The sequence below is a fragment of the Anomalospiza imberbis genome, chromosome 21, assembly GCF_031753505.1.
Source record: "Anomalospiza imberbis isolate Cuckoo-Finch-1a 21T00152 chromosome 21, ASM3175350v1, whole genome shotgun sequence".
Classification (NCBI taxonomy): Eukaryota; Metazoa; Chordata; class Aves; order Passeriformes; family Viduidae; genus Anomalospiza; species Anomalospiza imberbis.
Genome location: NC_089701.1, coordinates 9,935,702 through 9,963,226, shown reverse-complemented (window position 1 = coordinate 9,963,226; position 27,525 = coordinate 9,935,702). Strand labels below are relative to the sequence as shown.

At 55.5% G+C, this 27,525-nt stretch overlaps 1 protein-coding gene across 2 annotated transcripts; it reads right to left on the bottom strand.

Annotated features, from left to right (window-relative positions):
• Positions 1-2,653: 2,653 nt before the first annotated feature.
• Positions 2,654-27,339, bottom strand: LRSAM1 (leucine rich repeat and sterile alpha motif containing 1). 2 transcript variants are annotated; one of them, XM_068211569.1, is made up of 25 exons: positions 27,275-27,339; positions 24,154-24,336; positions 22,777-22,833; positions 21,227-21,271; positions 20,696-20,773; positions 19,847-19,915; positions 19,194-19,278; positions 17,890-18,011; positions 16,745-16,835; positions 15,773-15,903; positions 15,153-15,182; positions 14,443-14,565; positions 14,217-14,356; positions 13,614-13,658; positions 12,574-12,644; positions 11,690-11,789; positions 10,905-10,992; positions 10,201-10,275; positions 8,692-8,772; positions 6,780-6,875; positions 6,136-6,234; positions 4,968-5,099; positions 4,499-4,580; positions 4,191-4,333; positions 2,654-3,619 (listed from the first exon to the last, which is right to left on the bottom strand). In XM_068211569.1, the coding sequence occupies exons 2-25, from the start codon at positions 24,223-24,225 to the stop codon at positions 3,494-3,496; spliced, it is 2,181 nt and encodes a 726-aa protein (XP_068067670.1). In that variant the 5' UTR covers positions 24,226-24,336; positions 27,275-27,339; the 3' UTR covers positions 2,654-3,493. The 2 variants fall into 2 exon arrangements, with proteins under 2 accessions (XP_068067670.1, XP_068067671.1); XM_068211570.1 differs by lacking the exon at positions 8,692-8,772.
• Positions 27,340-27,525: the final 186 nt, after the last annotated feature.

Here is a 27,525-nt window from a genome sequence, read left to right as displayed (position 1 = left end):
CTGGCTTTAATGCCTCGTGTCTCTGAGGGGCCGAGCCCGTCCCCGACTGTCTCATCCCCCAGCCCTTCCCCGGCTGCCTCCTCCCTCTGCGGGCACCGCGCCGGGCTCCCTCCTCCCGGGAAAGGGCCTGGAGTTGCCTGGGAGCAGCTTCGCCCCCAGGGCGGCCCTGCGGGGCCCTTCCCGCCGGGGCAATGTTCCGGTGCCCGGCTCCGCGACCGCACGCGGCGCCTCCCGCCGAGCTGTGCCGCGGGCCCGGGGACGTGCGGGATGGAGGGGAGCGCAGCCAGACCCCGGGGCGAGGAAAGCGCTGCAGTGAGTTAATTGTTCGTGAGGCTCATGGCCGGGGGCTCTCGTGCGGGGCAGCCGAGCGTCCCGCGGGCCCCAGGGCTGGATCCAGGCGGGTGCTGAGCCCTGGCCGTGGCCCAGCCCACCGAGGTGTCCACGGCCCGGCAAGTTCCTGAGCCATCACCGGGTCCATCCACCGGGCTGGGGCGGGCTGGAATGGGATGGGAGCCCCGCTCCGCCATGCGGACCTACTTGAGGAAGACGAGCAGGAGGAAGGTGGAGACGATGAGCACGAGGATGCCGGCGGCGAAGCCGAGGCGCAGGTTCTCCATGGAGGCCAGCGGGGGCTGCGTGTCCAGCAGCAGCCCCCGGCCCAGCAGCCCCAGCACGAAGGCGTGGGGGGGCTCGGAGCCGCGGCGGAGGCCGCAGGGGGACACCGAGCTGCTCACGGCGAACACCGGGGCGTGGGACGAGCACAGCGCGGCCACGGAGCGCGACGAGCCCTGGCCGGGGTCCGGGGGGGCTCCGCCGCCGTTCTCCTGCTGCTGCTCCCCCCGCGGGGTCCCCGGGTCCGCTGCCAGCGCCGGGGCCAGCTCGGGCAGCAGCGTCACCATCCTGCAGAAGGGGCAGCTGACGAAGGCCACGGGGGCGGCGCGACACACGAGCCTGCGGAGGCAGCGCTGGCACAGCGAGTGGCGGCAGGGCAGCTGCTGCGGGCCCCCCCCGGCACCCCAGTACGCCTCGTAGCAGATGCCGCACTCCCGGCCGGGCTCGGGCCCCGCTGCCATCGCGCTCCGCGGGCACGGCCCGGCCCGGCCGCTTTTGAAGGCGGGGGGGCGGCGATGGCCGAGCCCGGGGAGGGCTGAGGGGCCGGGGCAGCCGCCCCCCCTGAACTTCAGCCTGGCCCCAGGCGGCTCGGCGGGCGCTGGAGCGGCACAGGGAACGCTCCACCTCCACCGCAGAGCTGCTGCCCCTACAACACCTGCTGCTCTTTCCCTTTTCCCGTTCCAAATCCATCATATTGTTAACACTTCCCAAGCACGGTTTTATCACTGTTAATGAACTCTAGGACCAGCTGAGCACTGGGCACAGCAGCCCCGTCGCGCACCCATTTCCCACCAGCCCTGGGTCTGTTTGTCACCCGGTGCAGGAGGTGGCCCCGGCCACCGGCACCGTCACCTCGCGGTGCCAGGGATGCACGGGGGCTGCAGCCTCCGACTGCCCGGCACTGCCGGGGCTGGGTGGGGCCGAAGGGTGCTTTTTTATAATATTATTTTACTTTTCCCCGCCATCTCAGAATGTGCCCAGAGTCCTGGGTGACGCTCCAGCTGTTTCGTCTGACCCGTGGCTGAGCGGGTTTGTCCCTGCAGCTCGTGGGGCTGTGCTGGCCCTGGCGATGAAGGGCAGCCCGGCACTGCCGACGCTCCGGGAAGCGCTGGCCCCTCTTTACGGGCGTTGTCCCCGAGCGGACCTTGCCCTGAGCTCCTGTCACCCATCACCACCCCCGGCCCAGCCCGGCGGTCACCGGAGGGGATGGAGGGGGCGGCGGGAACGGAGGGGGAGGTGGGATGGGGGGCAGAGGGGATGGAGGGGGTGCTGCAGCATCGCTGCTGCCGGCCGGTGTCGGGGCAGCCCTCGGGACTCTCCTCCCTCTCCGGCCAGACCCGTGGGGTCCCTGTGTGGTCCCTGCTTGCCCCGGGGGAGGGGGCGCTCCTGGGGAGCTGGATCCCCTCTCCCCGCTCCTCGCCGTCCCTCAGGGCAGGTTTGTGACTCCCTCCTTCTCCCCGACCTCAGGGAATGCCGAGGGAGGGGGAACAGGGAGGAGTGAGGCTGCTCCAGGACCCTTCCTGCCCTCATGCGGGCACCTCCCCAGGGCTCCCCTCCTCCATCCCCAGCACCAGCTGCTCCTGGTGCAGCCCCTTGCCTCTCCCCAGATAGGACCTGCCTGCTCTGATGGGCAGCAGCCGCAAAACGTGAAAACAGAGGCTGGAAAAACATCCCCAGTGTGTTCCCAAGGCGCCGGCTCTGGTGCTGTGGCACGTCCCCAGGACATTGGTGGCACTGGGCACGGGCCACCTCCACGAGGCCACACACGTGTCCACAGGGATGTTCTGCATGGGGCAGCTCATGTGAGGCAACCCAAGCGCAGGGTCCAAGGTCTCCCCTGCCTCGACATCCCTGGGGCAGCTCGACAATGAGGGACACCCTGGGAAAAGGGCCAGAGCCTCAAATTCTTCTCTGTCTGACACGAAGATGAGAAGCAGGAGGTGACACTGGGACAGCTGGGCATGTGGTGGCCCTGTCCCTGCTCCACACCCCAGCTCTCAGCCATCCCCCCCGCAGAAGGAAAGAGGCGGCAAACACCCCCAGCAGAAACCAGCTGCAGTTTAATGGCTGCTTCTGAGGAAGGCTGTGGTGGGACCGAGCTCGTGGCAGCATTTTTATATTTCAGGGTCAAGAGCCGAGGCACAGACAGGAATTGTTACTAATCAATGACAATGGAGCAGTCCCCACAGCCCAGTGCAGAGACACCGTGGTCCTGAGCTGGGCACAGCCCCAGCCCTGCCTCAGTGCTGTCCAGTGGCAGCAGCACTTTCTGCTCCCTACCTGATTTGTGGATGGGGACCCCACTGGGCTCCTCTGGCCAGGGCAGGTCCCTCCAGTCCTGGCAGCGCTGCTCTCTCCCCTCCCACAGGAGCAGAACCTGGGGGCTGGGGAGCTCCTGGCTCTGCCCTGCCTGAGGCTGCAGAGCCAGACACGCTCCTGTGGGGCTCCAGAGCAGACGCCCCAGACCTTTGGCATTACAGGTGTGCAAGGCAGGGTCAGCACACAAAGAACAGCACGCCCTGACCGAATGCTCGCACGGGACATTCCCTCACACCCAGGCAGCACCGCTGAGAGCACTCCCCGTGTCCCCGTGAGCCCCCAGGGGCCTTTCTGACAGCAAACACCTCAGCCAGAGAGGAGGAGCCACAGCTGCGGCCGGTTTGTCAGCCAGGCACGGGGACGCTGGGCGGGCGGGCAGCAGGCAGGGATTCATTGAAGGAGCCCCAGCTGGGGGCTGAGAAGCCACCGGGGAGCTGGGAGGATGCTGAGGCTCCCGGGCACGGGGACGGCAGTGCTGGTCGTGCTGCCGAGGGGCTGTTCACAGGGGCATGAGCGGCAGCGGGAACAGCCCGGGAGCGGGGCCGGCGCCTCCCGGGCCGGCCTAGGCGCTGTGGAAGATGCGGATGCGCTGGGCGATGTCCTGGCGGCACAGGGGACACGAGTGCAGCCGCTCGCAGCAGCCCCGGCAGCAGCAGACGTGGCCACAGGGCAGGAAAATCATCTGGGGCTGGGGGAGAGACAAAGAGGGGACACGGAGAGTGCTGCTGTCCCCGAACACCGCTCCCAGCACGGGGGGAGCTGGGGATCACCCGCGGGGTCTCAGCGTGGGGGGCAGAGCCCCGCACCCCGATCTCCGTCCCCCCCCGGGTGTGCGGGGCCTGGGCTGTGCCGAGCAGGACACGATGGGACACGGGGCAGGACGCGATGGGACACGGGGCAGGACGCCATGGGACACGGGGCAGGACGCGATGGGACACGGGGCAGGACGCCATGGGACACGGGGCAGGACGCCATGGGACACGGGGCAGGACGCCATGGGACACGGGGCAGGACACGGGGGCCGAGCTGAGCTGAGCAGCCCCGTGAGCGCTTCCCACGGCCGGCGGGTGGAGCTCAGCGAGGCCCGGCCCTGCCCTGCCCTTCTCTCCCTCCATCCCCGCTGTGATGCCCAGCCCGGCTGTGCCCGGGAGCTGGCGGGATGAGCAGCCGGGCATTGCCAGGGCCGGGCTGGGGACACAGAGCTGGATCCCGCCCTCCCTCCGCCCCCTGCTCCAGCCCCGGGCTGTGCCGGGTCTCACCTCCTGCTCCATGCACACAACGCACTCCGACTTCTTCTCGTCCCACGGTGGGGCCGTGGGGGCCGCGGGGCCCGGGGGCTCCTCCAGGGGAGCGCTGGGCTCTGGGGCCGCAGGGACCCCGGTGTCCTCTGCCCTCCGCAGCTCTGCAACCACAGGCAGCTGTGAGTCCCCCGAGCGCTGCCCACCCACCGCAGCTCTGCCTCCCCTCCTCACACACCCACAGGAGGTGTCTGAGCCACAGAGCTCTCTGCTCCAGGCTCAGGTACCTGCTGAGAGTGTCAAATGTGGCAGAAAAGAACTGGGGGTACCTGGGATGGTCGCGGCCACAGCCAGGATCTCCTGAGCCCGCCTGAGGATGGCACGCTGCAGACCAGCCTCTGTCACACCGAGCTGTGGGGCAAGAGGAGGGTGTTGGCCCCAGAGGCACAGCAGGCTGATGTCCCCAGGGGGACAGTGAAAACTCCCGGGCATTGCTGGCAAGATGTGGCCATGCCAAGGAAAGCCCCTCTGCCAGGCACTAGGAATTCCCCAGTGCTATTTCTACTACAGAGAGCATCTGGAGAATGTCGGAAGGTGGAGCCAGGCTGCAGCTCATGCTGCAGGTCTCTGGAAGAGCCGCTGCCCACAGGGACAGGCAGAGCAGCACAGGCTCTGTCCTTGTGGGGAGGTGACAGAGCAGAGCACCAGCCAGACCCGCCAGGCACAGCTGGATTCTGAGCAAGGACAGGGACAATCCCTGCTGGTGCTGCCCCACACCGTGGCTCTGCTGTCTCGTACCTTCTCCAGGTCACTGGCACTCATGGTGCCCAGCGTTTCCAGGGATATTCGGTGGTGAGCGAAGATTGGCACGTACTGCTCAGCAGAGAGCTCCAGCAGCAGGGTCACCAGCTGCTGCTCCAAACCCTTCTCCTGCAAAACACGGAATGAGCTCCCAGACTGTGCCCCTGAGGTCAGGCAGCAGCAGGGCTGGGGCTGTGCTCCAGCCTGCCCTGCTCCAGCTGTGCTTTATTCTAAACACACCAAAGCCTGGAAGCCCAACAGCTGGAGCACCTCTGGCCCCAGGTGTTTTATGGGCACAGGTCAAAATGTTGAGGCCTGGGAATTATTGAATATCCCAGGCTGGACGGGTCCCAGCAGGATCATCCAGTGCAGCTCCTGGCCCTGCCCAGACCCCCACCAACCCCACCTGGCCATCCCTGGCAGCGCTGGCCCAACGCTCCTGGAGCTCTGGCAGCCTCGGGGCCGTGCCCATTCCCTGGGGAGCCTGGGCAGTGCCAGCACCCTCTGGGGGAAGAACCTTTCCTGCTCTCCAGCCTGACCTGCCCTGGCCCAGCCCCAGCCGTTCCCTGGCTCCTGTCCCTGTCCCAGAGCAGAGATGGGAGCTGTCCCTCGGGAGGAGCTGCAGCCCCAGTGAGCTCCCCTCACTCAGGAAACAATGCCTTTGGCAATCCATGTCTGCAGCAGCCCCTGCTTTGCAAGCTCAAACCAATCTGCTGCACAGGCAGAGCTCAGATCCATCTCCTTGTGCCCACCCTTTATGCCCAGCATGAAGTCTTGGCTCAGACCATCAGGGGCAGGAATGGGCAGGAGTTGCTGCACTCAGTCATGTTTGAAGGGGAATTTGGGGAGCCAAGCAGAGTCCTTTGGGTGCTCAGCTGGAACAAGAAGCCCTGCCTGGAAGGTACTCAAGAGTTTTCTGTTCCTGACCAGCAGTCTGGGGCTGGGACAGCAGCTCCTGCTGGGAACAGCTGAGGTGTTGGCTCCACAGGGACCTGGGCAGCTCCATCCCCTCCACAGGCAGGAATGAGGGAGCTCAGAGCACCATGGGCAGCACTGGATCTGTGTGAGGGGTCTGTGGCCTGCTCCCGGCCTTAGCTCAGGGGGCTGTCCTCGCTCCCCCCAGAGCAAAGCAGAGCCACAGTGGGAGCAGGAACAGCAGCAGCACCTGGAGTTTCAGGGAGAGAGGCTTCTGGTTCAGCAGGCGCTGGTACTGGATCAGCCAGTAGTTCTCCTGCTTGGTTTCGCTCTTTGCCTCCATTTCCAGCTGAAAAACAGACTCATTCATTCAGCAGCCCGAGGGAACACGGCCAGGGGGGTTCAGGGATGGGTGTGCAGGAGGGAACCCCCAGCCTGGGCAGTGCAGGGCCCAGCCAGAGCACTGTGATGGGGGTCAAACAGGATTTCTGGCTCCTGCAGGTTGGCCCCGCTTTGACCCCGCTCACACCCAGTCCAGGGCTGTGCATCTCCCTGCTCCCTTTAACCCCAGGCCCTGTGGCCTCATCTCCTGAGGCTCAGGAGGGTCTGCAGATCTTCAGGATTGCAAGAGCACAACTCCCATCCTTTGTGCCCATCCTGCTGACCACTCCCTTCCCAGCAGGGTCACTGGGGGTGATGATGGTGCCCATGCTGCACCAGGGAGTGCCGCTGTGCCCCCCAGGTTCACGTTAGAACTTCCTGGGGCTAAACTGGCTTCTGGATCTGGACACAGCCCTGCTCTGCTCCCTTCACTTCCACACTGAGCCACGGACTCTCCCTGCAGCCAACCCAAATGCTTCCTCAACCAAAGCACTTCATGAGGGGCTTCATTACCAGGATTTGTTGCAGTTCTTCCTCCCTTTGCTTCTTCTCCTTGAGCAGCTGCTGCAGGAGGCAGCCGAGCGTGCGGCGCTGCTCCGTGACCGCCTCCTGCAACAGGAGAGCTCTGGCAGCCACAGCCCCACACTGCTGCCACCCTGTCCCCTTCCCAGCAAAGCCCCTGCTGGACCCACACCAGTCCCCGTGGCTGTGCAACCCCTGTGCCCCACAGCTCGGATCCTCTCCTGGCAGCTGGCAGGGCAGAACCAGCTGAACCTGCTCCCTCAGCCTGCACTGCCACTCTGAGCAGCCCCAGCCCACCCTGCCTGCAGCAGCTCCTCCTCACTCCATCAGAAGTTCAGCCAAAAGTATTCATGGTACCCCTCCTTAGAATCATGGAATCTTAGACTGGTTTGGGTTGGAAGGGACCTTAAAGCCCATCTGGTTCCACCCCCTGCCATGGGCAGGGACACCTTCCACTACCCCAGGTTGCTCTAAGCCCTGTCCAGCTGAGAAAAGACCACCTGAAAGTAGGTCTGGAATCCTGCAGGTAAACAGGACAGATGAGGTCCCCATGCCTTTGGGATGCTTCCTTTCCCTGGGGTCTCACCCCAAGCACACCAGGCCAAGGCCAGGCATCCCTGCAGCCACTCCTTGGCAGTGGAGAGTTAAGTGGCTCAGGAATGTCCCATCATGTGGCACCTCTGCAGCTTCAGTCCCAGCTCATCCATATCTGAGCAGAGGCCAGTGGTCACCAGCCACAAGGACTTCAGATGCCCATGGACAGAGACAAGGATTCTCTTACACCCTGAAGTTTGAGGAAACCTTCATTGATCACAGAATCCCAGACTAGTTTGGTTGGAAGGGACCTTAAAACCCATCTTGTTTCATCCCCTAGCACGGGCAGGGACACCTTCCACTGTCCCAGGGGGCTGCAAGGCCTGTCCAGCCTGGGATCAGCACCCCTGGACCTTGCACGGGACAAGGCCCCTGGTTAACAGAGGAACAGCTGCCCCTCCCAGGCCAGCCCCACCTCCAGGTGACCAGGGCTGCCTTGCCCTGACAGAGGCAGGAAGCATCAGCACCTCCTCGGAGAGAGAGGGACAACTGATGACAGGACGAGCTGCTCCAGCCCTAGCAGGGGCCCTTTGGGGTGCACAGCACCAAGGACAGGGGGATCCAGGCAGATCCAGGTGTTCAGGCCTTGTTCCTGGGCTCCTGGTGCTGAAGCTGCAGCTGGGTTGCCCGGGCAGAGCCCTGCAGCTCCTGTGCTCACCAGGTCACTCCTGGTCTGCCCTGCATGAACTCTGGACCAGAGTGACACAGAGCAGCAGGCAGCACAACCCAAACCCTACACCTGCAGGATCCAGGACAGGGCTGCGAGGCACTGCTGCCTGAAGCCAGCACTCACCACTGCTCTGTGACTGCCCTGGCTGTTTGTCACTGATTTTGGGCTGACTAAACAGGTGACCTGACCTGGCACATGGCACACAGAAGAAAACAACTGATGCATCACAAAACAAAACTCAAAGCCAAGCTGCTGAAGCTAAACCTGGCACTCCTCAATGTGTGACTGCTGATGATGTCAGAACCAAAACACAACACAATGTAAGAGGACATGCAATGCACAGCAGGCAGGTGTTTTTGGGACAGCCAACAACTGGATTGCAAAATCCTTCCCCACCCAGCACACCTGGAACTGCCCATCCCTATCAGGGCTCCTCTGTCTCTCTGCTGAGAATGCCTGGGGATGTTTAGGAGCAGCAGCCATGTCCCACATTCCCAGGGCACAGAGGGGTTGGTGTGTCCTGTGCAGAAGGAACTTCTGACTGAGCATAAAACCATCTGGAAACTGCCAGGAGCAAGGGAAGCAGGTGGAGCAATCCCAGAGCAGGGAGGGTGGGGGCAGCCCCAGAGCCCCACATACCTGCAGCATCTCTGTGTCCAGTTCTTGCCTCTTTAACTCCAGCTGTGTCAGCTGCAATAACTCTGTTTCTATTAATTTAATCTAAACAGAAAATGAAACATTTTTACTGACATTTAAAATTACTTTAATTTATGCTCTTTTAAAATGAGGTCTGACTGGCAAGGGCAGCACTGCAGAGCACCCAGAGGTTGGGGGGGAACTGCTTGTGCCCTTTGGTGATGTGTGTGCTGGGAGTCCCTCTTCTTTTACCTGAGCAGCTGTGTCCCCGACTCCAACTGTCTCTCTACTCTGAACACCTTCTGCTCAAGTCTGGAACCTCACTCTGCAATCAGTTTGTGCACCCAAACCTTTTGCAGCCACTCTGGAATTCAGAGCCAAGGTCCCCCCAGCAGCATGGCTCAAACCTCAGACTTCTGGGACAGTGCCCTGGTTTCCAGGTGCTCCAGCAATCCCAGAACAACACCTGCTTTTTCAGGTGGGGCAACTGAGACACAGAGAGGTGAAATGAGTTGCCCAAGGTCCCACAGCAAAGCCAAGATGAGAGCCCAGCTCACCCCTCTGCCAGGCCACCAGCTGTCCCCAGGTCACACTGCTCCTGCTGACCCCAGGGCTCTGCCCCTGCAACACGGGGTGGGATGGGTCCCAAGGGTGAAAGGTCCAGCCTTGGCATCAAGGAACAAATTCCCTTTGTTCACAGAGCAAGAGGGAGCAAAATGCAGGGCCCTTATGGTGAAGTCAGGCAATGATGGGGAGCTGCCAGACAGGTCACAGGCTTCCAGAAGATTGGTCACTGGGGCACTCAAAATATCTAAGCCCTCAAGTTTATCTGCCAAATTCTGAACTGAAACTTTTCTTCTGTGCCAGATCAGGAGAGGGAAGATTCTGGAGCACTGTGTCAGAAACCAGCAACCCTCCTTCCTGCATCTACCACTGCTGCCTTCCCACCTTCCTACGTCATCCCCTGCCACTTTTCCATCATCCTGCATCATCCCCTGCCCCTTTCTCCACCAGATCTTGCTCTTCCCCCGACTACGTCACTGCACCTTCTGTGGAATGGAGCTCAGAAAGGCAGGCTAAGAATGGGAAAGAAAAGGTGAACTTATGGCTCAAGGTGCAGCTCTGATGTGCTAGATGGAGATGTAGTGGGCTCATGTGGAAGCAGCAGCCCTGCCAAGTACACAGCCTGAAGGAAATCAGAGGTGCAACTGCAGATCACCCCCAGAGCCGGTGCAGGTCTGTCCTCCAGTGCTGAGGTGACTGAAGGAGTGGCAATGCCACCACCTTCAGAGATCTAAAACTTGCTTTGACACTGCCTCCCTCAGAGCTGGGAGACTGGAGTGTAACCAACACTGTCCAACTCTCTGTTCCAGAGCTCTCAGCAGCACCAGAGCTCTCCATGTCCTCAGAGCCTGCTCTGTGCTCACAGCACTTTGTTCTTCCTCCCAGGGTCTCATCAAACAGCAGGATGAGCTGAGGAGCTGGTTGCTCTTTCCTCTGTTGTTGACTCACCTGGTTCCTGATCTGCCTGTGCATAAGATCCTTCTTCACCTGGAGAGCTTCAAAGGCAGTTTTCTGCATCTCAATCTGAGGGATAGGCAAAATTCTGCTTAGTGAGGTGGTTGGTACAGTTGCTGATGGGCTCAGAAGCTGCTGCCTTGCAGGGACTCAGGTACAAGTCCCTAAGTGGTGCTTGCTCTGAGCTACAATGTCCTGAAACACAGCTGAGAGCCCAACAGGTAAAGCCCACCCTGGAGACACACAGAGAAATATTAATGTTATTCAAACATTCATCTGGAATGCTCTGTGTGACCCCACCTCTCCTTTTCAGCAGCACTGAGTAGCCAGGCTGTGCTGCAGGGCACAGCTGCCCAGCACTTCTGAGAACAAACTTTGAAAATGCTTCTCCCAAGTCCCCCAGGACACCTGCCAAAAGACAGGACTTCTGTCTCAAAATCCCCTCTTAATCATTGTGTCAGTTTTGCTTCCCATGGTCCATGCTTCAGTCTTTTCTGAAAATGTGCTGCCTAGATTAATTTTTTTTTTCAACCACCCAAGTTAGTTTGTCAGAATAGCAGATATGTTCAAAGTATAGCATGCAGTGTTAAATAAAATCACTTCTGCATGCAGCCCAGGCCAGCCACTGCTGCTACTGTGACCCACTCTGGATCCTGCTCTCCCTCAATCCCCCATGACCAGTTTGCTCCTTTGCCTACCTGCTGCAAGATCTGACTGACAGCTTTGTTCTGATCCAGCTGCTGCCAAGCCAGGATTTGCTGGAACTTCTGATCCATCTCAGCTAGGCTGCAAGGAGATTGATGTGCCATGGAGTCAATGCTGGGTCTGGGACTCAGAGGAAAAGCAGGCAATGGGGAATGCAGGAGGAGGAATTTCTTAGTGAACAGGGGAAGAACAGTGGCACTGCACAGCTGAAGGCCACAAATTTAACACCTCCTTCCCTACACCCAAAACAAACCTGAACCACAGGCTCCTGTGGCCCTGTTGAGCAGGTCACAGGTTCACAAGGCTGTTTTTGGTCAGTGCCAGATGTTGCCAGATTAAAATTTCTCATCTTGCTGTAAACAGTGAGCCAGGATGCTCTCAGTATGTGCAGCAACACTCGTGTACTACTTATGCACACACAGCACCCTTGAGGCAGCCTGGGAGGTGAGGGGAGCACATTTTGGCACTGAAGTGCCTCAAAACACAGGAATACTAGTGGTCTAACTCCATCCTTCATATTAGCAGAATGTATAAGGCAAAATAAACGGTACAAAAGAAAAGACAGTTCCCCCAAAGTGTGATTAACATGCAAACTGTAGTCGTTAGAAGGTGGTTCATTTAAGGGAGTCTGACAGTTTAATTTGCACTGTCCTGTGCTGTTACAGCTGTCGGGCTGCATTCCACCAGCTCCAGGGGTTCCTGGTGTACTTATGGGAATTACACTGCTGAAGGAAAGGGATTTCACACCAGCCCCACCAGCCCCAGACAACCCCTGCACCTGGAGCAGGCCTGGCTGACGAGGTCCTCCCGACGAGACTCGGAGGTCGTTTGGAGGAGCTTGTTCTTGTAGGTCTCAGCCAGCATCTGCTGCATGGCAGCTGGGGACAGAGGGGACAGAGGGGCTGTCAGTGCCTGCCTGGCCTGGGTGTGCAGAGCAGGACTCACCCACCACTGCTGCTGCAGTCACTGCAACCAACAGTGGCTCCTCTCTCACTGCTCTTGCTCTTTCCATTTCACTGATTCCAGAGCACACCCACCCACCCGATAACTGTGGCTCTTTATTGGGAAAAGAGCTGAGCAAACTCCACTCTGTCTGTGCCTGCACCTCTTCCGTGCTAAGAGAAGCCCAGTCCCTGCTTACCAACCCTGAGATCACAGAATCTCCTGGGAAGTAGGAAGGGACCCACAGAGATCATCCAGTGCAGCCCCTGGCCCTGCCCAGACCCCCCACCAACCCCACCCTGGGCATCCCTGGCAGCGCTGGCCCAACGCTCCTGGAGCTCTGGCAGCCTCGGGGCCCTGCCCATTCCCTGGGGAGCCTGGGCAGTGCCAGCACCCTCTGGGGGAAGAACCTTTCCTGCTCTCCAGCCTGACCTGCCCTGGCCCAGCTCCAGCCGTTCCCTGGCTCCTGTCCCTGTCCCAGAGCAGAGAGGAGTTGGGCTCTGCCAGTCTTGGGGGAACTTGAGGCTGTTTCCCCTTCTCTTGTCACTTGTTCCCTGGGAGCAGAGCCTGACCCCCATTTGGATACATCCTTGTTTCAGGGAGTTGTAGAGAGTGAGAAAGTCCCCCCAGAGCCTCTTCTTCTCTAGGCTGAGCCCCCTCAGCTGTTCCTGGTGCTCCAGACCCTTCACCTCATCTCCCCAAAGACGTGTCTGGACTTACAGGCCACTTCCCTCCTGCGCAGCTGCTCTGTCTCCTCCTGGGTTATTGCCATCAGCTGTTCCATCCTGATTCTGCCAACAAACAACAATTCAGCCACTCCTTCAAAAGATTCCTTTTTCTCTACCCACCCAGCTCAGAGTCTCAAGGCTGGGCAGGTTCACCCTGCTCAGGAAAGCTGGGCTTATCAGAGACACCAAAGCTTGGTGATTTTGTTGGTGAAGAACCTCTAAGTTTTATCGGAGACAGCATTTGCTCAAAACCATGGGGACAGAGGCTTTAGACAGAGAAATTGATTTTTCTGAGACACAGAACATCAACACAACATGCACACGCTCTCCCCAAACAGTGCCAGACCCTTCCCTGGCTTTCCTTTCTGCTGAGGCTGGATGGGTCCTGCACAGCTGGCCCAAGTGAGCAGTGCCACTGCAGGCAGCAGCCTGACCTCCCTCCCCACCACCCCTGTCCTTGCTCCAGCACATTCCTCCCACCATTTACCAGGTCAGGAGCAGGTGTGGCTGGGGAACAGTCTGACAGACAACTGGATGCTCTTCAACCAGTTTACTGGGCCACAGCACAGCTGGCTGATGGGAGGGGCAGCTCACAGGCAGGGCAGAGCTGGGGACAGTGACTTTTGGTGGCAGAGTTAGCTCAGAGTGTTGGCTGAACTGCAGATTTGCTTTCCACCTACTCCTCCCAGCCTGAATATGTTGCTGGAACATCTTCATAACTGCCTTGCTTGCCAGCAGATGGAGGATCTCTCGTGGTCCTTGATATAGGAATACAGAGTTTTTTTCCCAAACTCATTATTTAGGACTATTCAGAGATGAAAAAGAGGTAAAATCACCCTGTCACTGGGTGTGCCAGACTGGGTAGGACCAGGCACACTGAGTCCAGTGTCTTGCTTCCAACAGTGACCAGAGCCAGCTCCAGGTATGAGATGAACCTCACCTGGCTTAGGGTGGATTCAGACTGGTGACTCTGAAAGGAAGCTCCCAGCCCTCTTCCCAGCTTTTACCCCTCCTCCTGTTTCAGAGACTCACCTCTCATTCTCCAAGGACTTCAAAATGTCTGAACTTCGTTTTTGCCTAAAAAAAAATATAAAACAAAAGGTTTTCATCAAGCTGAGTAGAATATCCTGGTCCCCCAGAGGGCAGAATCAGAGAGTCACAGAATATCCTGACTTGGAAGGGACCCAAAAGGATCATCCAGCTCCAGGCCCTGCATAGGACAACCCCAGCAATCCCCCCATGTGCCTGAGATAAAACAACTTTGCTGTCAGGCACAGAGAGCAGCTTTCAGCAGGCTGGGCACCTCCCATCAGCACCAGCTCACATACACAGCATACACCCAGCATACACAGGCAGGGGCACCTTAACACTTCAAATTTGCAGCTTCCATGAGGAATTTTAATTTCTTCCATAGCACTGCAAAATCCCAACATCACACATCAGTGAAACAGTTTTATTAAGATGCAAATTCCATGTGCTTTAAATGGGTTTTGGCAGTCCAGTAGCTAAGGCAGCTCCTCCAGACATCAATCCTGACCAGGTCTGAAACACTCAAGGCTGAAATGAACTGCTCAAAACAACATGACAAAAAAAAAAAAAAACCCAAAAAACGGAGCAAGACCCCTGGGACCTCACCTCTGGTTGTCCTCCAGTAGCTTCTGGATCCGGCTGGCAATGCCCTGCTCTGTGTCCTTCAGCTGCTGCAGCAGCTTCAGCCTCTCCTCCTCCAAACAGCGCTGGTGCTTCGACAGACCCTGCTCCAGCCTCTGCTGCTCCTGCCCAGAGCAGGGAAACCAGGAGAAGGTGGTGGGTTTGGGGAAGGCAGTGCGTGCCCTGGAAGGGCCCTGCCCAGCACACCCACCTCTCTCACTGTCTGCAGGATCTCATCCTTGTGGCTGCTGAGCTGCTGCACCAGCAGGGCCTGTTCTCGCTGCCCCATGTTCAGGCGCCGCTCAAATTCCAGCTTCTCCTGCATTTTTCTTTCCTGAGAGGAATCAGAAGAAAAATGAATGACAGGAATCTCCTTCCCCAGCAAGAACACATTCTGGCAAAAAGGTAAAGCAAGGGACAGGAGTCCCTTGCAGAGAAGAAGGGAAGGTAAATGGCAAACAGGAGGCTTGTCTAGGGGAGCGGAATGTTCTCTCCTTAGGAACCCAAAACCTGGGAAGGAGAAGCTGCTGCTTCCTTCATAACAGTCTCCAAAATCTTTCAAGTCATGGACCTGAATTCCCTGGGCATCGACTGATACCAAACTAGTCAATACAAACGTGGAGGGAAGCCCAAAATGCAGCTTGGGTTCAGCTCCATATGGCACAGGACTCCCTTGTCTGAAGGAAGCAGGCAGCTTTGAGCAGCTCGAGGCAGAGGCACTGGGGAACTACAAGGCAGGAGCTTCTGGCTATTTCAAAGTGAGCCTTGCACAAGGGAGGAGACAGAGACCAGGGAAACAAAAAGAACAAACTAAAAGTGCAGCCGAGTGAGGGGAATGAGAAACAAAATAAAAAGATGGAAAACACAAACCAGAAGCAGACCCATGCTGCAGACAAAGCAGTTGCAGGAGTTGATCCTTACCTTCCTCTTCTCATAATCCAAGAATTTATTCTGAAAAATAAGCAATATCAGCAATTATTCTCAGAAGTACTTTTGTGTAGATATTATTAGTCCACAGTACAACCTCCACTAATTGAATGAAGACATCAACCAAAGGCATAGGAACGCAGGCCCAAAGTCCAGTCACTCAGGCTACTCCAGGAGCAAAGGCATTGACTGCACTTGCCAAAGAGCACAGGAATTAGCACAATTATTGGCCCAGCCTCCCCTTTCCCAGGTAGGGCTGAACATGTCTAGCACTTGGCTGGGAAGCACAAGGCTCTTCAGCAGTTTGCTGTCCCCCCAAAAACACACTGCACACTCCATGTCCCTCTGTCACCCCTGTCCCTTGGCTCCATCACTGCTTTCAAGGATGGAGACAATTCCTTGGGACATGTCTTCCAGGAGTAAGCGTGGTGACACCAGCCCCAGCTCAGGAAGATGAGCCACCCTTGCACACACTGTGCCTGGCTGCTCCCTCAATCCCAAAAGACACAACTCATGGAGGGGAAGGTGATGAGGGACGATGTGCCAAGTGCTGTGAGAAGCTTTGGTGGAGCATAGAGACAAATCCCAAACCCCCTAGTGCAGGGGAGCCTCACCTGCCACTCACTCTCCTCCTCCAGGTACTTTTCCACTGTCCTGTCCACCCCATCCACTGAAGTTCCTCCTCCATCGCTCTCCAGCGTGGGGAGCAGGTACTGTGAGGGAGGGTAGTATGCAATTCCACACTCTGGAAGGCACCAGACACAAAATAAGAACATTGGAGGCTCAAAGACCTCCTTGGAACCATGGCTGTCAGCTGGCTGGTGTGTGAGACTGCTTCCAGCTGTGCTCCCTCTGCCCACACACCAAGGAATGCCTGGCAGGGCTCCTCCAACTGAGGCAGGATGGACAAGGAGCTCTGGGAGGAGGTGGGGCCACTCCATCCCCACCAGGACAAGGATCTGCTCAGACAGAAACACATCCTGCACACAGGTGCAGGCTTGGTGACTTCTGCAGGGTTGCAGATGTTACTGCCCGGACCAAAATAAGTTCTGACTGTCCTGTTTTTTCAGGGAATATCCCAGTGCCTGGCAAGGCGCATAAAACCTCCACCAAAACTCCCTGTCTGTATTAAACACAGTGTCTACAAACTCCCAATCTGTGAGTTTGAGTTTTCCATCTGTTTTCACCATTCTCCAAACAACCTGCAGGACCTAGATCCTCCCTCAGAGAAAATGAGGGCAGCAGGGACCTTGAGTGAGTGACTCCTGAGTCTCTCTCCTTGTCCCAAGGCAGTGACAGCTGGACAATGCCTAATCCTCCCAAAGGAGAAAATCCAAATAACCACAGGAGATGCACTGACCTCTTATGGCCACTGAGACAGCCCGACCCAGCCACTCTGATTTTTAACAAACCACTCTACATTCCAGTGTGGCAGGGCTCAGGGAAGGACTCGTGTTGTGCTGTTTGCCAACAAAGACTGATAATCAGGTGTGCAGGGCATCAGCAACCACCCCAAGCAGAGCCCACACAATGTCTGTTCTTCAGAAATGCCATCTCTGGGCACAGCCCAGGTGCTCCTGGCTTACCCTTGCAGAGGAACTGCTGGATGGCCTCTGTACCCGCACTGCAGATGTCAGGGGGTGGGTAGGTCATGGCAGAGGCATCCAGGGTCAGCGTCTCCAAAACAGAACACACAGAGCTCCAGGTTATTCTGAGTCCAGCTGCAGTTCTCCTTGCAGCTCCCCAAAATCTTACTTAATGATAGCCTGGATCCTAACATAACGTGAGGCTGTATTGAATCCCTGCTGGGTGTCTGTACCTTTCAGAGGTGAGTCCACTGTCCCTTATTTGGAAGTTTCTGAGCTGGTCATTCACTGAACATTCCCCTCACGGGGGCACCGGCACTTCATATCTAGGTACCAGAGGTCAGAGCACTTCTCAGCCACAGACATTCCCTACTCTATGTCAGGAGTTCCCTTCAGCATGGAAGCAGGGGTGATACCGGGGCATGGAGAGGAGTCCCATAAAGAATGAGGGGAAGAGCCACTTGTTTTGTCCCACTGTGGCCACCAAAAGACCTAATGCTGCCTTTTTAGGGAAGGGCATAGCAGGAATGCCTAGAAAGGAACCACTTTACCAAGCACAGGGGGCGAAGCTGCACAGATGCCTCAAGTCAGGCTGTCCTCATGAGAAGTAAACAAAATGTTGTGTGTGAGACAGGAGAGCATTTATTCACACCTTCCTGCTGGTGTCTGAGCCAGCCCTGTTGCCTCACACTGCACCATTTAGTACTGACAGGTTTGGCAGCCAGAAGGCAACATATCCATAAAAATCATGCTTCTTTTCCCATTCTGAATGTGCACTTCAGAGAGCCATAAACCCATGAAAGCTGACAACAAGTTGGAGACCTACCAGGGTGACAGAAGCACGATTTGTGCTCTTAAAGACAGCCCTGTAAGGTAAAATCCAGGGGTTCACACTCTGGGGATCATTTTATCATGATTAAATGACAAAATGATCAGAATTAAATGGCAAAATGATTAGATTAAATGGTAAAAATTATCAGAAAAGACCAGAGCAGAGACATAAAAGCCATTTTGGACGGTGTGAACAGCCCTGTTACAATCCCCTGCAGTGCATTCTGCCCAGACCCTAAACATTCCCCTCGTGGGCTGGATTTATTCCCAGCTGAGGGAAGCAGGCTGGGTAGGGCTGGCTCCAGGGCTGGTACCTGCAGGGTGCGGGCGTGGGCCAGCAGCCGGGGCAGCTCCTGCAGCTCGTTCCCACTGACATCCAGAGCCCGCAGGCTCCGCAGGCCGCTCACGCTCCCGGGCAGCTCCCTCAGCTTGTTCCCTGCAGGGACAGAAAGCCAGTTAAAACCACGGAACCACAGAATCCACAGAATCACTGGGTTGGAAGAGACCTTCAAGATCATCGAGTCCAACCCAGCCCCAACCCCTCAACTAAACCCCAGCACCCAGTGCCACATCCAGGCTTTGTTAAACACACCCAGGGATGGTGACTGCACCACCTCCCTGGGCAGCCATTCCAGAACTTTATCACTCTTTGCATGAAAAACTTTTTCCTAATATCCAACCTATAATTCCCTTGGTGCAGCTTGAGACTGTGTCCTCTGATTCAGTCAGTGCTGCCTGGAGAAAGAGCCCAACTCTCACCTAACTACAAGCACCTTTCAGGAAGTTGTGGAGAGTGATAAGGTCACCCCTGAGTCTCCTTTTGCAACCTTCCCAAATCAGAAGACAGCAAGCTCATCTGTTCCAACACCAATCCATAACCACATGTACAGCTCATTTCCACAGGGTGGGGCTGTGCCAGGTCACACAGGGACTCAAAGGATGTCACTGCCCACCAAGGGCAATTTGGGATCCAAATCTCCTTCTCCGCTGAGGTCACTGCTGCAGGCTGGATCTGTGTCTTTATCAGGAGAATATTTCTAACGTGGGATGTTCTTCCCTTGGCCTAAGTCCCAGGGATGGGAGGAAGGGGACCGAGTGTGAGATTGCACACCCCGGGCTCAGAGCCCAGGTGCTGCAGACAGACAATGACCTGAGCTGCCCTTCCAAGCTCCTCACCCTCCATTGCCTTCCCTGTTTCAGCACAGCTCCACATAACTAAATCTCCTTTTTCTCCCAGATTTATGGCACTGCATAGCTGGAGAATGTCCAGGAGTCTGGAAAAGAGGCGTGATCTTTGTGCTTGGGCTGTGCAAGGCTGGTGGGGATACACAGGCTCACAGGAGCCAGCTCTGGGTCTTGGGGGACCCAACTGTAATTCGGTTTATCTGGCTGAGTGCTCTGCTTGCTTTGCTGGAGGGCTTGAGGCTGACACATTTTCTGCTTAGATCATTTCTCCTGCCTTGTCAACTATTTGAATTCAAACCTTCCTTGTGTTTTTATTCAGCATTCAGAATGTAAACCATATGGTGCTTGTCTTGATTGAAAGGAATAATTGCTAATGCAGCTCAACATGACCAGATAATAAATGTGCTTTGCCCAGAGCAATCCCATTCCATACCTTTCACATTAAGGACCTGGAGCTGTGCAAGGTCTCCTATAGATTGTGGAAGGCTTTTTAAAAGATTCCTTTCAAGGTTTAGGACCTAAGGTATTAACAGAAAAGATATTCAAAATATTCATCCAAGTCTCATGTCTTCTACAAATCTGTGCTGCTTGGACTTTCAGGCCCAGAAGTACAACTTGAAACTGATTGTAGATAACACTTTCAGGGTTAAAAATATGTATTTTCCACCAGCCCTGGATAAAGGGCATGCCAAGCTACCAGGGGCAGTGAGAAACCCTGCTCACCACCAACATCTGGTGCTGGAACCAGATTCAGGAACTGGGAATTGGAATGTCCAGGGCAGCCCTCCCCAACTCCAGCTCTCACCTAAAGCTGTCCCATGAGCAGAGAGACCCTGAGTGTGTCCTTAGACACTGCTCTGGGCTCTCAATGTAACCGCCCCAGGGAGAACAGCAAAACCTGAATGTTTGGGGAGATCAACAGGACTCTGCTTGCTCAGAGCATCTGCATGGCTATGGGAGCCATTTGGGCTGCACCAAGCTGGAGAACATAACAAAACCTGGCTTTTCCTGCCCTTCTCCTGCTCCTTTCCTCCTTTTTTTCCATACCCTGTACAGACACCTGGGATGCAGCTGCAAATCTTTTACCTGAAGAGCTGTCAGCTGACCAATATCAGCAGGAAGTGATGCCAGCTGGTTGTCATGCAGGTCCAGAACCTGGAAAAGCAGATGATGTCACCAAACCAGGTTGGGAACAAAAGTCATGAATTATCTCACAATGAAAATTACTTTGCTTCCAACGGGACTTTGAAAAGCAGCTCAAGTTTTCCAGGGGACACAGGTACTTAATTCTTGGAGGTCTTTTGGAAAAATCAGGCACCAGTAACAAACAAGAGACAAGGGAGAGCAGTGACACTGAGGGAGCTGTCCCACAGAACTGGAGGAGCCAACTGGATAAATCATCCCCTTGGAACCAGGCTGGCAAAAGGGATTTCTGCAGGATCAATGAGCTGGACTGCTCTTTGGAAGATGAACTGCTCCAACAGCAGTACAGGGAGAGGGTAGGACTAGACCTGGAGACCTCCCTCCCTCCATGTGGAGCTGCTGAAATGACTCTGCCTCCTGGGGAATCCCCCCTGTCACACCCATCATCAGTTTCCTTCCCATTCCAGTGACCCTCCAGAGCAGGGGAGAAATGGATTTACCCCATCCACCTCTGCCTGACCAGCACCACCAGCAAGGCTGCTGAGGGGGAAACTGTGGGATTCTGCAGGGGATAAATGAGCTGTGGGACTGATGGTGATGTGACACAAACCACTCAGTGACTGCTGTCTGTCAGCCTGGGAGCTGAACCCAGAAAATGCAGGCGTCACACCTTGGTACTGATTCCTGGCAAAGCCAGCCAGCCAGAAGGGATTTACTTGGGCTGGTGTGTTTTAATGCAGCTCAAATCCAAGGAAAATAGGCTGCAGTTGAACTGTTCAGAATCACAATTACCTTCACAGTTATGAGACTCAGGAGGTTGCAGGACTTTGGAACTAAGGATGTCAGATTATTGGTATGAATAATCAGCACCTGGGGAGGAAAAACCCCATTGTCACATAAACACAAGAGACACCAGAACAAGCACTTTTCTTGAGATTGAACTGGGGAGGCTGTATAAGAACTCAATATCTTGTTCAGCATCATATAAAACATTGCAGTAGGAAGCAGATTGTCAGAGAAGGTCAAACATTTTACATGAGATCTAAACCAGAGCCCAGTTCCTCATGTGAGAAATACCCTTAGATGTCCTAAGACAGGAACAACCACCTCTTCTTTCCTGGCAGAAGTTTACTTTAAAAAACACAGGCAGGATTGATCTGACTCCAACTGCTCTCTATGTAGTATCACACAGGTGGACAAATTCCTGACAAGAAAATGCCTTCTGGACCACCATTAAACAACCACACACAGTCATATCAAACATGACAACAATAGTTAAGCATATTAATAGAATTATTTAATAATTTCTGATTACAACATTACCTTTTTTTGCAAGACCTTGCAAGTTGCAAAGGCCCCATAAGGAACCTAAAAAACAATAAAAAATAGTCACGTCAGACTCCTCTTTTAAGCAGTTCTACACTGTTCACCTGTAAAGTGTGAACAGCTTGACTGAAAATAAAAGCGATGCTTTAAATTACTGCCCTTTGATTTTGGCCCAGTACTTCCCAGGGAGCTTCCATTTAAACAGTTTCCAGTGGCTCTCCATGACACAGCAGTGCCACAGAACAGGCTGAGGCTTAGGCAGGACTTCAAGCCTTGTGTGATTTAATATTCACCATGCACATGAGCTCAGGCAAAGGCTCAGCTTACTCATCACAGAAATGCATCCTGTGGTTTGGCAACCTCACGACCACACTGCAGCGTGCCGAGAGAGAAAGGTGAGCACCAGGCAGGACAGAGTGTCCCTGATGTGCCAGGAGAGGGACAGGCAGACCAAGGAGATGCCAGTTCAGCCCCTGCCAGACACAGCTGGGCACTGTGACCTTCCCAGCAGCAGCCAGACTCCTGTCCGTGGTTAATTATAAAACCAAACTGATGTCTCACTCCATTTATTGAAACAACAATGAAAATGAACAGTAAGGCAGTTTTATGGTCCAAAAGGAGCTGCTGGGCATTCCAGATTAGCTGTGGCCCTGAGTGGAGCTGGCTGGGTGGATCCTCTGTCTGCCACCCTGCACACCCAGGCTGTCCCACACAGCCTGCAAACACACACAGAGCTGCTGCTGGCTCCTGAGCTTGGAACAAACATCCCAAAGTCTCAGCAGGCAGCTCTGCACACACTGCACAGCAGGCAGCTCTCCTCTCCAGGATGGTGTCAAATCACCACACTTTGCTTGGCAAGGGCATCCTGTATTCAGGATCAACATTTTAGAAGCATGAGACAAAGAATAAAAATTAAAAGTGAGATAGAAATGGGTGTCTGCCTGAAGCTGGTCTGGCTGCCAGCAGGAAAATCTGGGTCTGGGTGCCTGGCACTCTGTCACTGCCTGCCCACACACCAGCAGACAGATTGTTTCTCATCTAGTTGGTTGCCATAAAAGAAGCCAAGCTGGGAGTGAGACTTCCATCCTTACCCAGCAACTTGGAAGCAGGACTGGGATTTTCACTCACACAGAAAAACAACCATGGGTGGCAGACTGTGTAGCTCTAAGATTAGAAATACTCAGCCTTTGGCAGACCAATTCCCTCAGGACCAGAAAAATTAAGCCATGAGGTCCTGAACTAGGGTCAAACAAGGCACTGGTGGAGGGTATGAGACCACTCTGCCCTTCTAAAGGTTTCCCAGGACAGAAATGGTGTTGAAGCATGAGACAGGACAGAAAAACTCCCACCAAAAAAACAGGGAAGAAGCCCCCAGCTGAAAGCCAGAGCTCAAGAGAGAGAGGAAAAGGTGGACTAGCAACAATTTCTGTGTCAAGGCTCACAGGCATGAGAGTAAATCTGACAGTTGGTCAGAAGCAGATAGAGAAACAAGGAGCAGACAGAGAAACAGAGCTGTGAGTGAAGACTGGAAGTTGTAGAGGACATACCTCTGAGAGCTCACATCTGGATATGTCAAGGGTGTCATCAGCACCAGCTTCTTTTGCCTGGAGAGGCAAGAAACACATCCAGAGAATTAGACCATGAAGAAATACAGCACCTCTTGCTGCATCTTGCCCAGAGAGTTTGTGGACTTCCCATCCCTGGAAGTGTCCAAGGCCAGTTTGGATGGGGCTGGGAGCAGCCTGGGACAGGGAAAGGTGTCCCTGCCCATGGCAGGGGTGACACTGGATGGGCTTTAAGGTCCCTTCCATCCAAACCAGTCTGGTTCTGTTCCAAAGTATTTTCCATGTTCAAATCAAGTCCATGCAATGCAGCTACTAACAGCAATGAACCTGGACAGACACCACTCACCCATGTCCCCAAAGCCACATCTAGACACCTCTGGTTCACTTCCAGGGATGGTGACCCCCCACCACTGTCCTGGGCAGTCTGTTGTAATGTCTGACAACGCTCTTCATGAAAAAAAAGGCTCAATATCCAACCTGAGCCTGCCCTGGCCCAGCCTGGGGCCGTTCCCTCTCCTCCTGTCCCTGTTCCCTGGGAGCAGAGCCCGACCCCCCTGGCTGTCCCCTCCTGTCAGGAGTTGTGCAGAGCCACAAGGTCCCCCCTGAGCCTCCTTTTCTCCAGGCTGAGCCCCTTTCCCAGCTCCCTGAGCCACTCCTCATCCCTTCCCCAGGAGATTCCCTGTGCCAGAGCACCCTAGTGAAATCCTACTCCAGGAAAACAAACAGCAACATCTAATGAGTTCATCCTCAGAGTGACAGGAAGATCAGAATAATGGGAAGCAAAAGAGAGGCACAAGGCAAGGCAGATGTGATGGGAAGTTACAGGTTCCCTGGAAGGAAAAACAGACTGGGAGATCTGTAAGGGCAAAGGGGCATGGAGGAGAAAGGAGAGATGGGATCCCACCTGCAGGCTGGCAGGAGGTGGGGTGGGCTGGAGGATGCCCCATGGAACACACAGAGAGGGATGGAAGGGGATGTGGGGGTGGGAGGGCAAAGGCAGACAGGGGGGAAGAAATTCCCTGAGGTACATTAGGAATAACACCTGCTCTCTTAGTGGGATCAGGAACACAATTACTGCTCATGGAACGTGGTTACTGGTCATGCAGGGATGTACCAAATCACATGGAGCCAGGATCAGGCATGGAGAACACAAATGACCCTGGCAGTGCCTACCAGGCACATTTGGCACCCAAGGACCAGGCACAGAGGACAGAAGTGACCCTGGCAGTGCCCACCAGGCACATTTGGCACCCAAGGACCAGGCACAGAGGACAGAAGTGACCCTGGCAGTGCCTACCAGGCACATTTGGCACCCAAGGACCAGGCACAGAGGACAGAAGTGACCCTGGCAGTGCTTACCAGGCACATTTGGTACTCGAGGCGCTTCCGAGCATCATCGCTGGGTTTCTTCTTCCTGGAGAAGAGAGGCATCTTCAGTCCTGACTCTGCTTCTGTCCAGGGGCACAGATGGTCACTGCAGAGAAAGGCTGAGGGATCCTGGGCTCTGTGCTTGCTGGGGAGCCTGGGCTGCAGAACTGGGACCTAATGAGTTGGGAGGAAAATTAAAAAGAAAATAATTGTGTCAGCAAATGTCTTTGTTTAGCTGGATCACACAGGCAGTTCCAGGGAAGTACAAACATGAGACACTCAAGCCCTGCTGTGGTCTTAGAGGGGTCGGTTGTCTTGGTCATCCCTGGGATAGGCACAGAGGAAGGCTGCTGAGGGATCCGAGAAATGCAGGGTCCACTCCAGGAATTAAAAATTAAAAAGCTGTATCAAGAAATCAAGCACCAGGGATAAAACCCAAACTATTTAAACTCAAAGTAATTCTAGCACAATAACAAATAACCGAGAGCAAGGATTCCAGCTGGTTCAACTGTGAGGGAAGAGAAGTTGAGCCTGAGAGAGGAAAGGTTGGGTGCAGGAAAATGCCTGGTGGAATCAGGAGTGCAGGTGGTTGAAGGGAACAGACACCCTGCAGCTCTGGGACAGGGCTCTGACCCAGCAGGGGAGAAAAAGGAGGTGCTGGCAGATTTTGAGGGAAAGGCAGAAAGCTGTGGCTGGACAAGGAATGGGGAGAGCAGCTGCTAATGAGGTGGTACCAGTGGGGATGCTGGAAAAGAGATGGGGCCAGTTGAGCAATGACATCAAGGAGAAAAAGGGATTTATCTGTGGCTGCATAGGACCAGGGGGCAAAAATGGGCAAAGCAGAAAGAGCCTGAGCTGGGGCTGCAGCTGAACAGGGGCTCCCAGAGGGACCTGGCTGGGAGGTGAGACTGGGAATTAGAGAAGAGCAGGAGGGCAACAGCGAGCCCCGAACAGGCGGTAACTTTTTAAACACTTGCAGTGGCTTTTTAAAACACTGCTTAAAATTCCTAAGCAATCAAAAATCAGCACAAAAGAGGCACTGCTTCACCAGTGGAGCAGTAACTGACACAGCTGCACTTAACTCAGGGCTCAGTGGAGCTCAGGTGTTGCACATAAAATGCTGGTTCTCTGCCAGCTCTGTGTCTGCAAACTGGCCTCAAAGGCTCCTGAGGAGCAGCTACTCCCAGGATCCAGCCAGGGATGTTCCCTGAGCAGGGAGAGCTCTGCCAAAAAACTCTGTAAAATCTTTACGGAGATAAATCTCACTGTAAAAGTAAAATAATTCAGTATAATTCATCTATCTCCCTTCCACTGCAGGAACAAGGAGCAGAGACATCCTGAGTCGCTGTCCTCTGTCACAGCACTCACTGGGACCAGCCATGGGCCACAGCAGGAGCTGCCTACAAACTCATCTCCAGCAGCTCTGTGGCTTTTTCCCTGCCATCCCAATTTCTGCCTCTTTAACCAGCTCACAGGACTGAAATGCTGCTCAGACCCAGTTCCCAGGAGAGGAGGTGAGAGCCAGAACTCAAAAGACTGAGCAAGAAGGGAAGCTGACTGTCAGGGAAATGCAGGGCAGAATCAAGGGCAAGACATCAGAGGCACAAACAAAAGCAGATTTCAAGATGAGAAAACAGAAGGCAAAGGTGTCTGCAATAAAATATCCTTGAACTGATGACCATGTTCAACTCTGCAAAGGTGTCTGCAATAAAATATCCTTGAACTGATGACCATGTTCAACTCTGCTGAATATTTCTGCATCCCCTTGTCCCACCACACTTTTGCTTATTCCAGCCAGATCTCACTGGTCATGGGGACCAGTGGGAAATGATCACTTTTCACCCAAGAAAATGGATAAAGACGTGAAGGCTCAAGGGCAGGCAGTGAACAGGAAAAGAATTGTTCCGGGCATCACAAGATTTAGGATCTTGTTAAATGAATTGAACAGCTTTCAAAAGTGGAAATTTGCTTTAGTGAAGACACATCTAACTCAGTAGCCAGGAATGAAAAAGGCCTTTGGCATGTGACCATTATATGATGCAATTTTTATTTATTAAATTACTGAAAGAACTGCCTGTAAGTGCCCATGCCAGCACCCACTCTGCAGGCAGTGAGCACCCACAGACTCCAAATCCTGATCCCCTGCTCCCTGCAGGCACCAGCTCTTCCTGAGGAGCAGCCACACACGCAGGAAGGACACGGGAATGCTTTCTGGGTGTTTCCCAGTCTGTAGCTGTTGGGGTGATGACAGCAAAATAAAACCAAACATTTCATTTTACTAACAACTGCAATTCAAACACAGCTCTGGGAGAAACCCCAGTTTTCAAAAAATTCTGGACACCATAAATCCATTTGGGCACTGAAACGAGACAAGGTGAGGGTGTGGAAAGAAGAGATGTTTTATTTAGTCTGGGAAAACGCACTCAGGAGCACAGTGAGGCAGCAGGGAGCCAGCGTCTGGGTCTGGGTGGGCTCCTGAAGATGCTGCCCGGCCCCGGGGGACAGAGGTGTCACCAGGCGGCCACAGGCTGCTCTGGCTGGCTGACAGGCTGGCAGCCAGCCCTGCAGGCACGCGCAGGCCCAGAGGAGGCAGCAGCTGAACGGCAGCTCTGGAACTCGCTGTCCTGCATCGTCTGCTCTCTGTGCTGGAGCTGCCACAGCCTGAGCCTGCCCTGGCAACGCCTGGAACAAATCTCCGCTCGTCTTCACTGCCTCTCAGTCCTTCCTCTCCCTCACCATCACTATTCTTCTCTTCTTCTCTCTGCGGGTCCCCCTCCCAGGGTTACACAACTTCCAAGCTCCTCGTCTTCTTTACCCTTCCCTCAGCCAGAACCGCGCCGTTCTGTGCCCGAGGGCCCAGAGCCTCGGAAGGATGGAGGGCTGAGTCGACCCTGCCGGGATTTTGGTGGCAGCCCTCGGGCACCGGCCCGACACCTGGGGAGAGCAGCGACAGTGAGCGAGGGCAGCGCCTGCTCCGCGGCGGACACCGCGCAGCTCCGGGCACCGCCTGCTCCGGAGCCCTCCCCGGGGCGCGGTGCCCGGTGCCCGGTGCCCGGTGCCCGGCGCAGCCCCAGTGTCCCACAGCGGGTCCCCCCTGCCCAGCCCCGCTCACCTCTCGGCGCCGCCATCGCCGCCTCGCCGCCGGGTCACGTGATCAGCGGCGGCAGCGCGCCCCGCCCCGCCCCCAGCGCTCTGCCCGCCTGGCGGGCGCCCCCTGGCGGCCGGAGGACCGCCCCGCCCGGCCGCGGGATCCCGGGATTGTCCGGGACGGGGAAGATCCCGGGATCACCGACTCCGGCCCGGGACTGATCCCCGCCTCGTCCCTAGCGCAGAGCGCTGAGCGCCACGGCCAGCCCTTCCTTG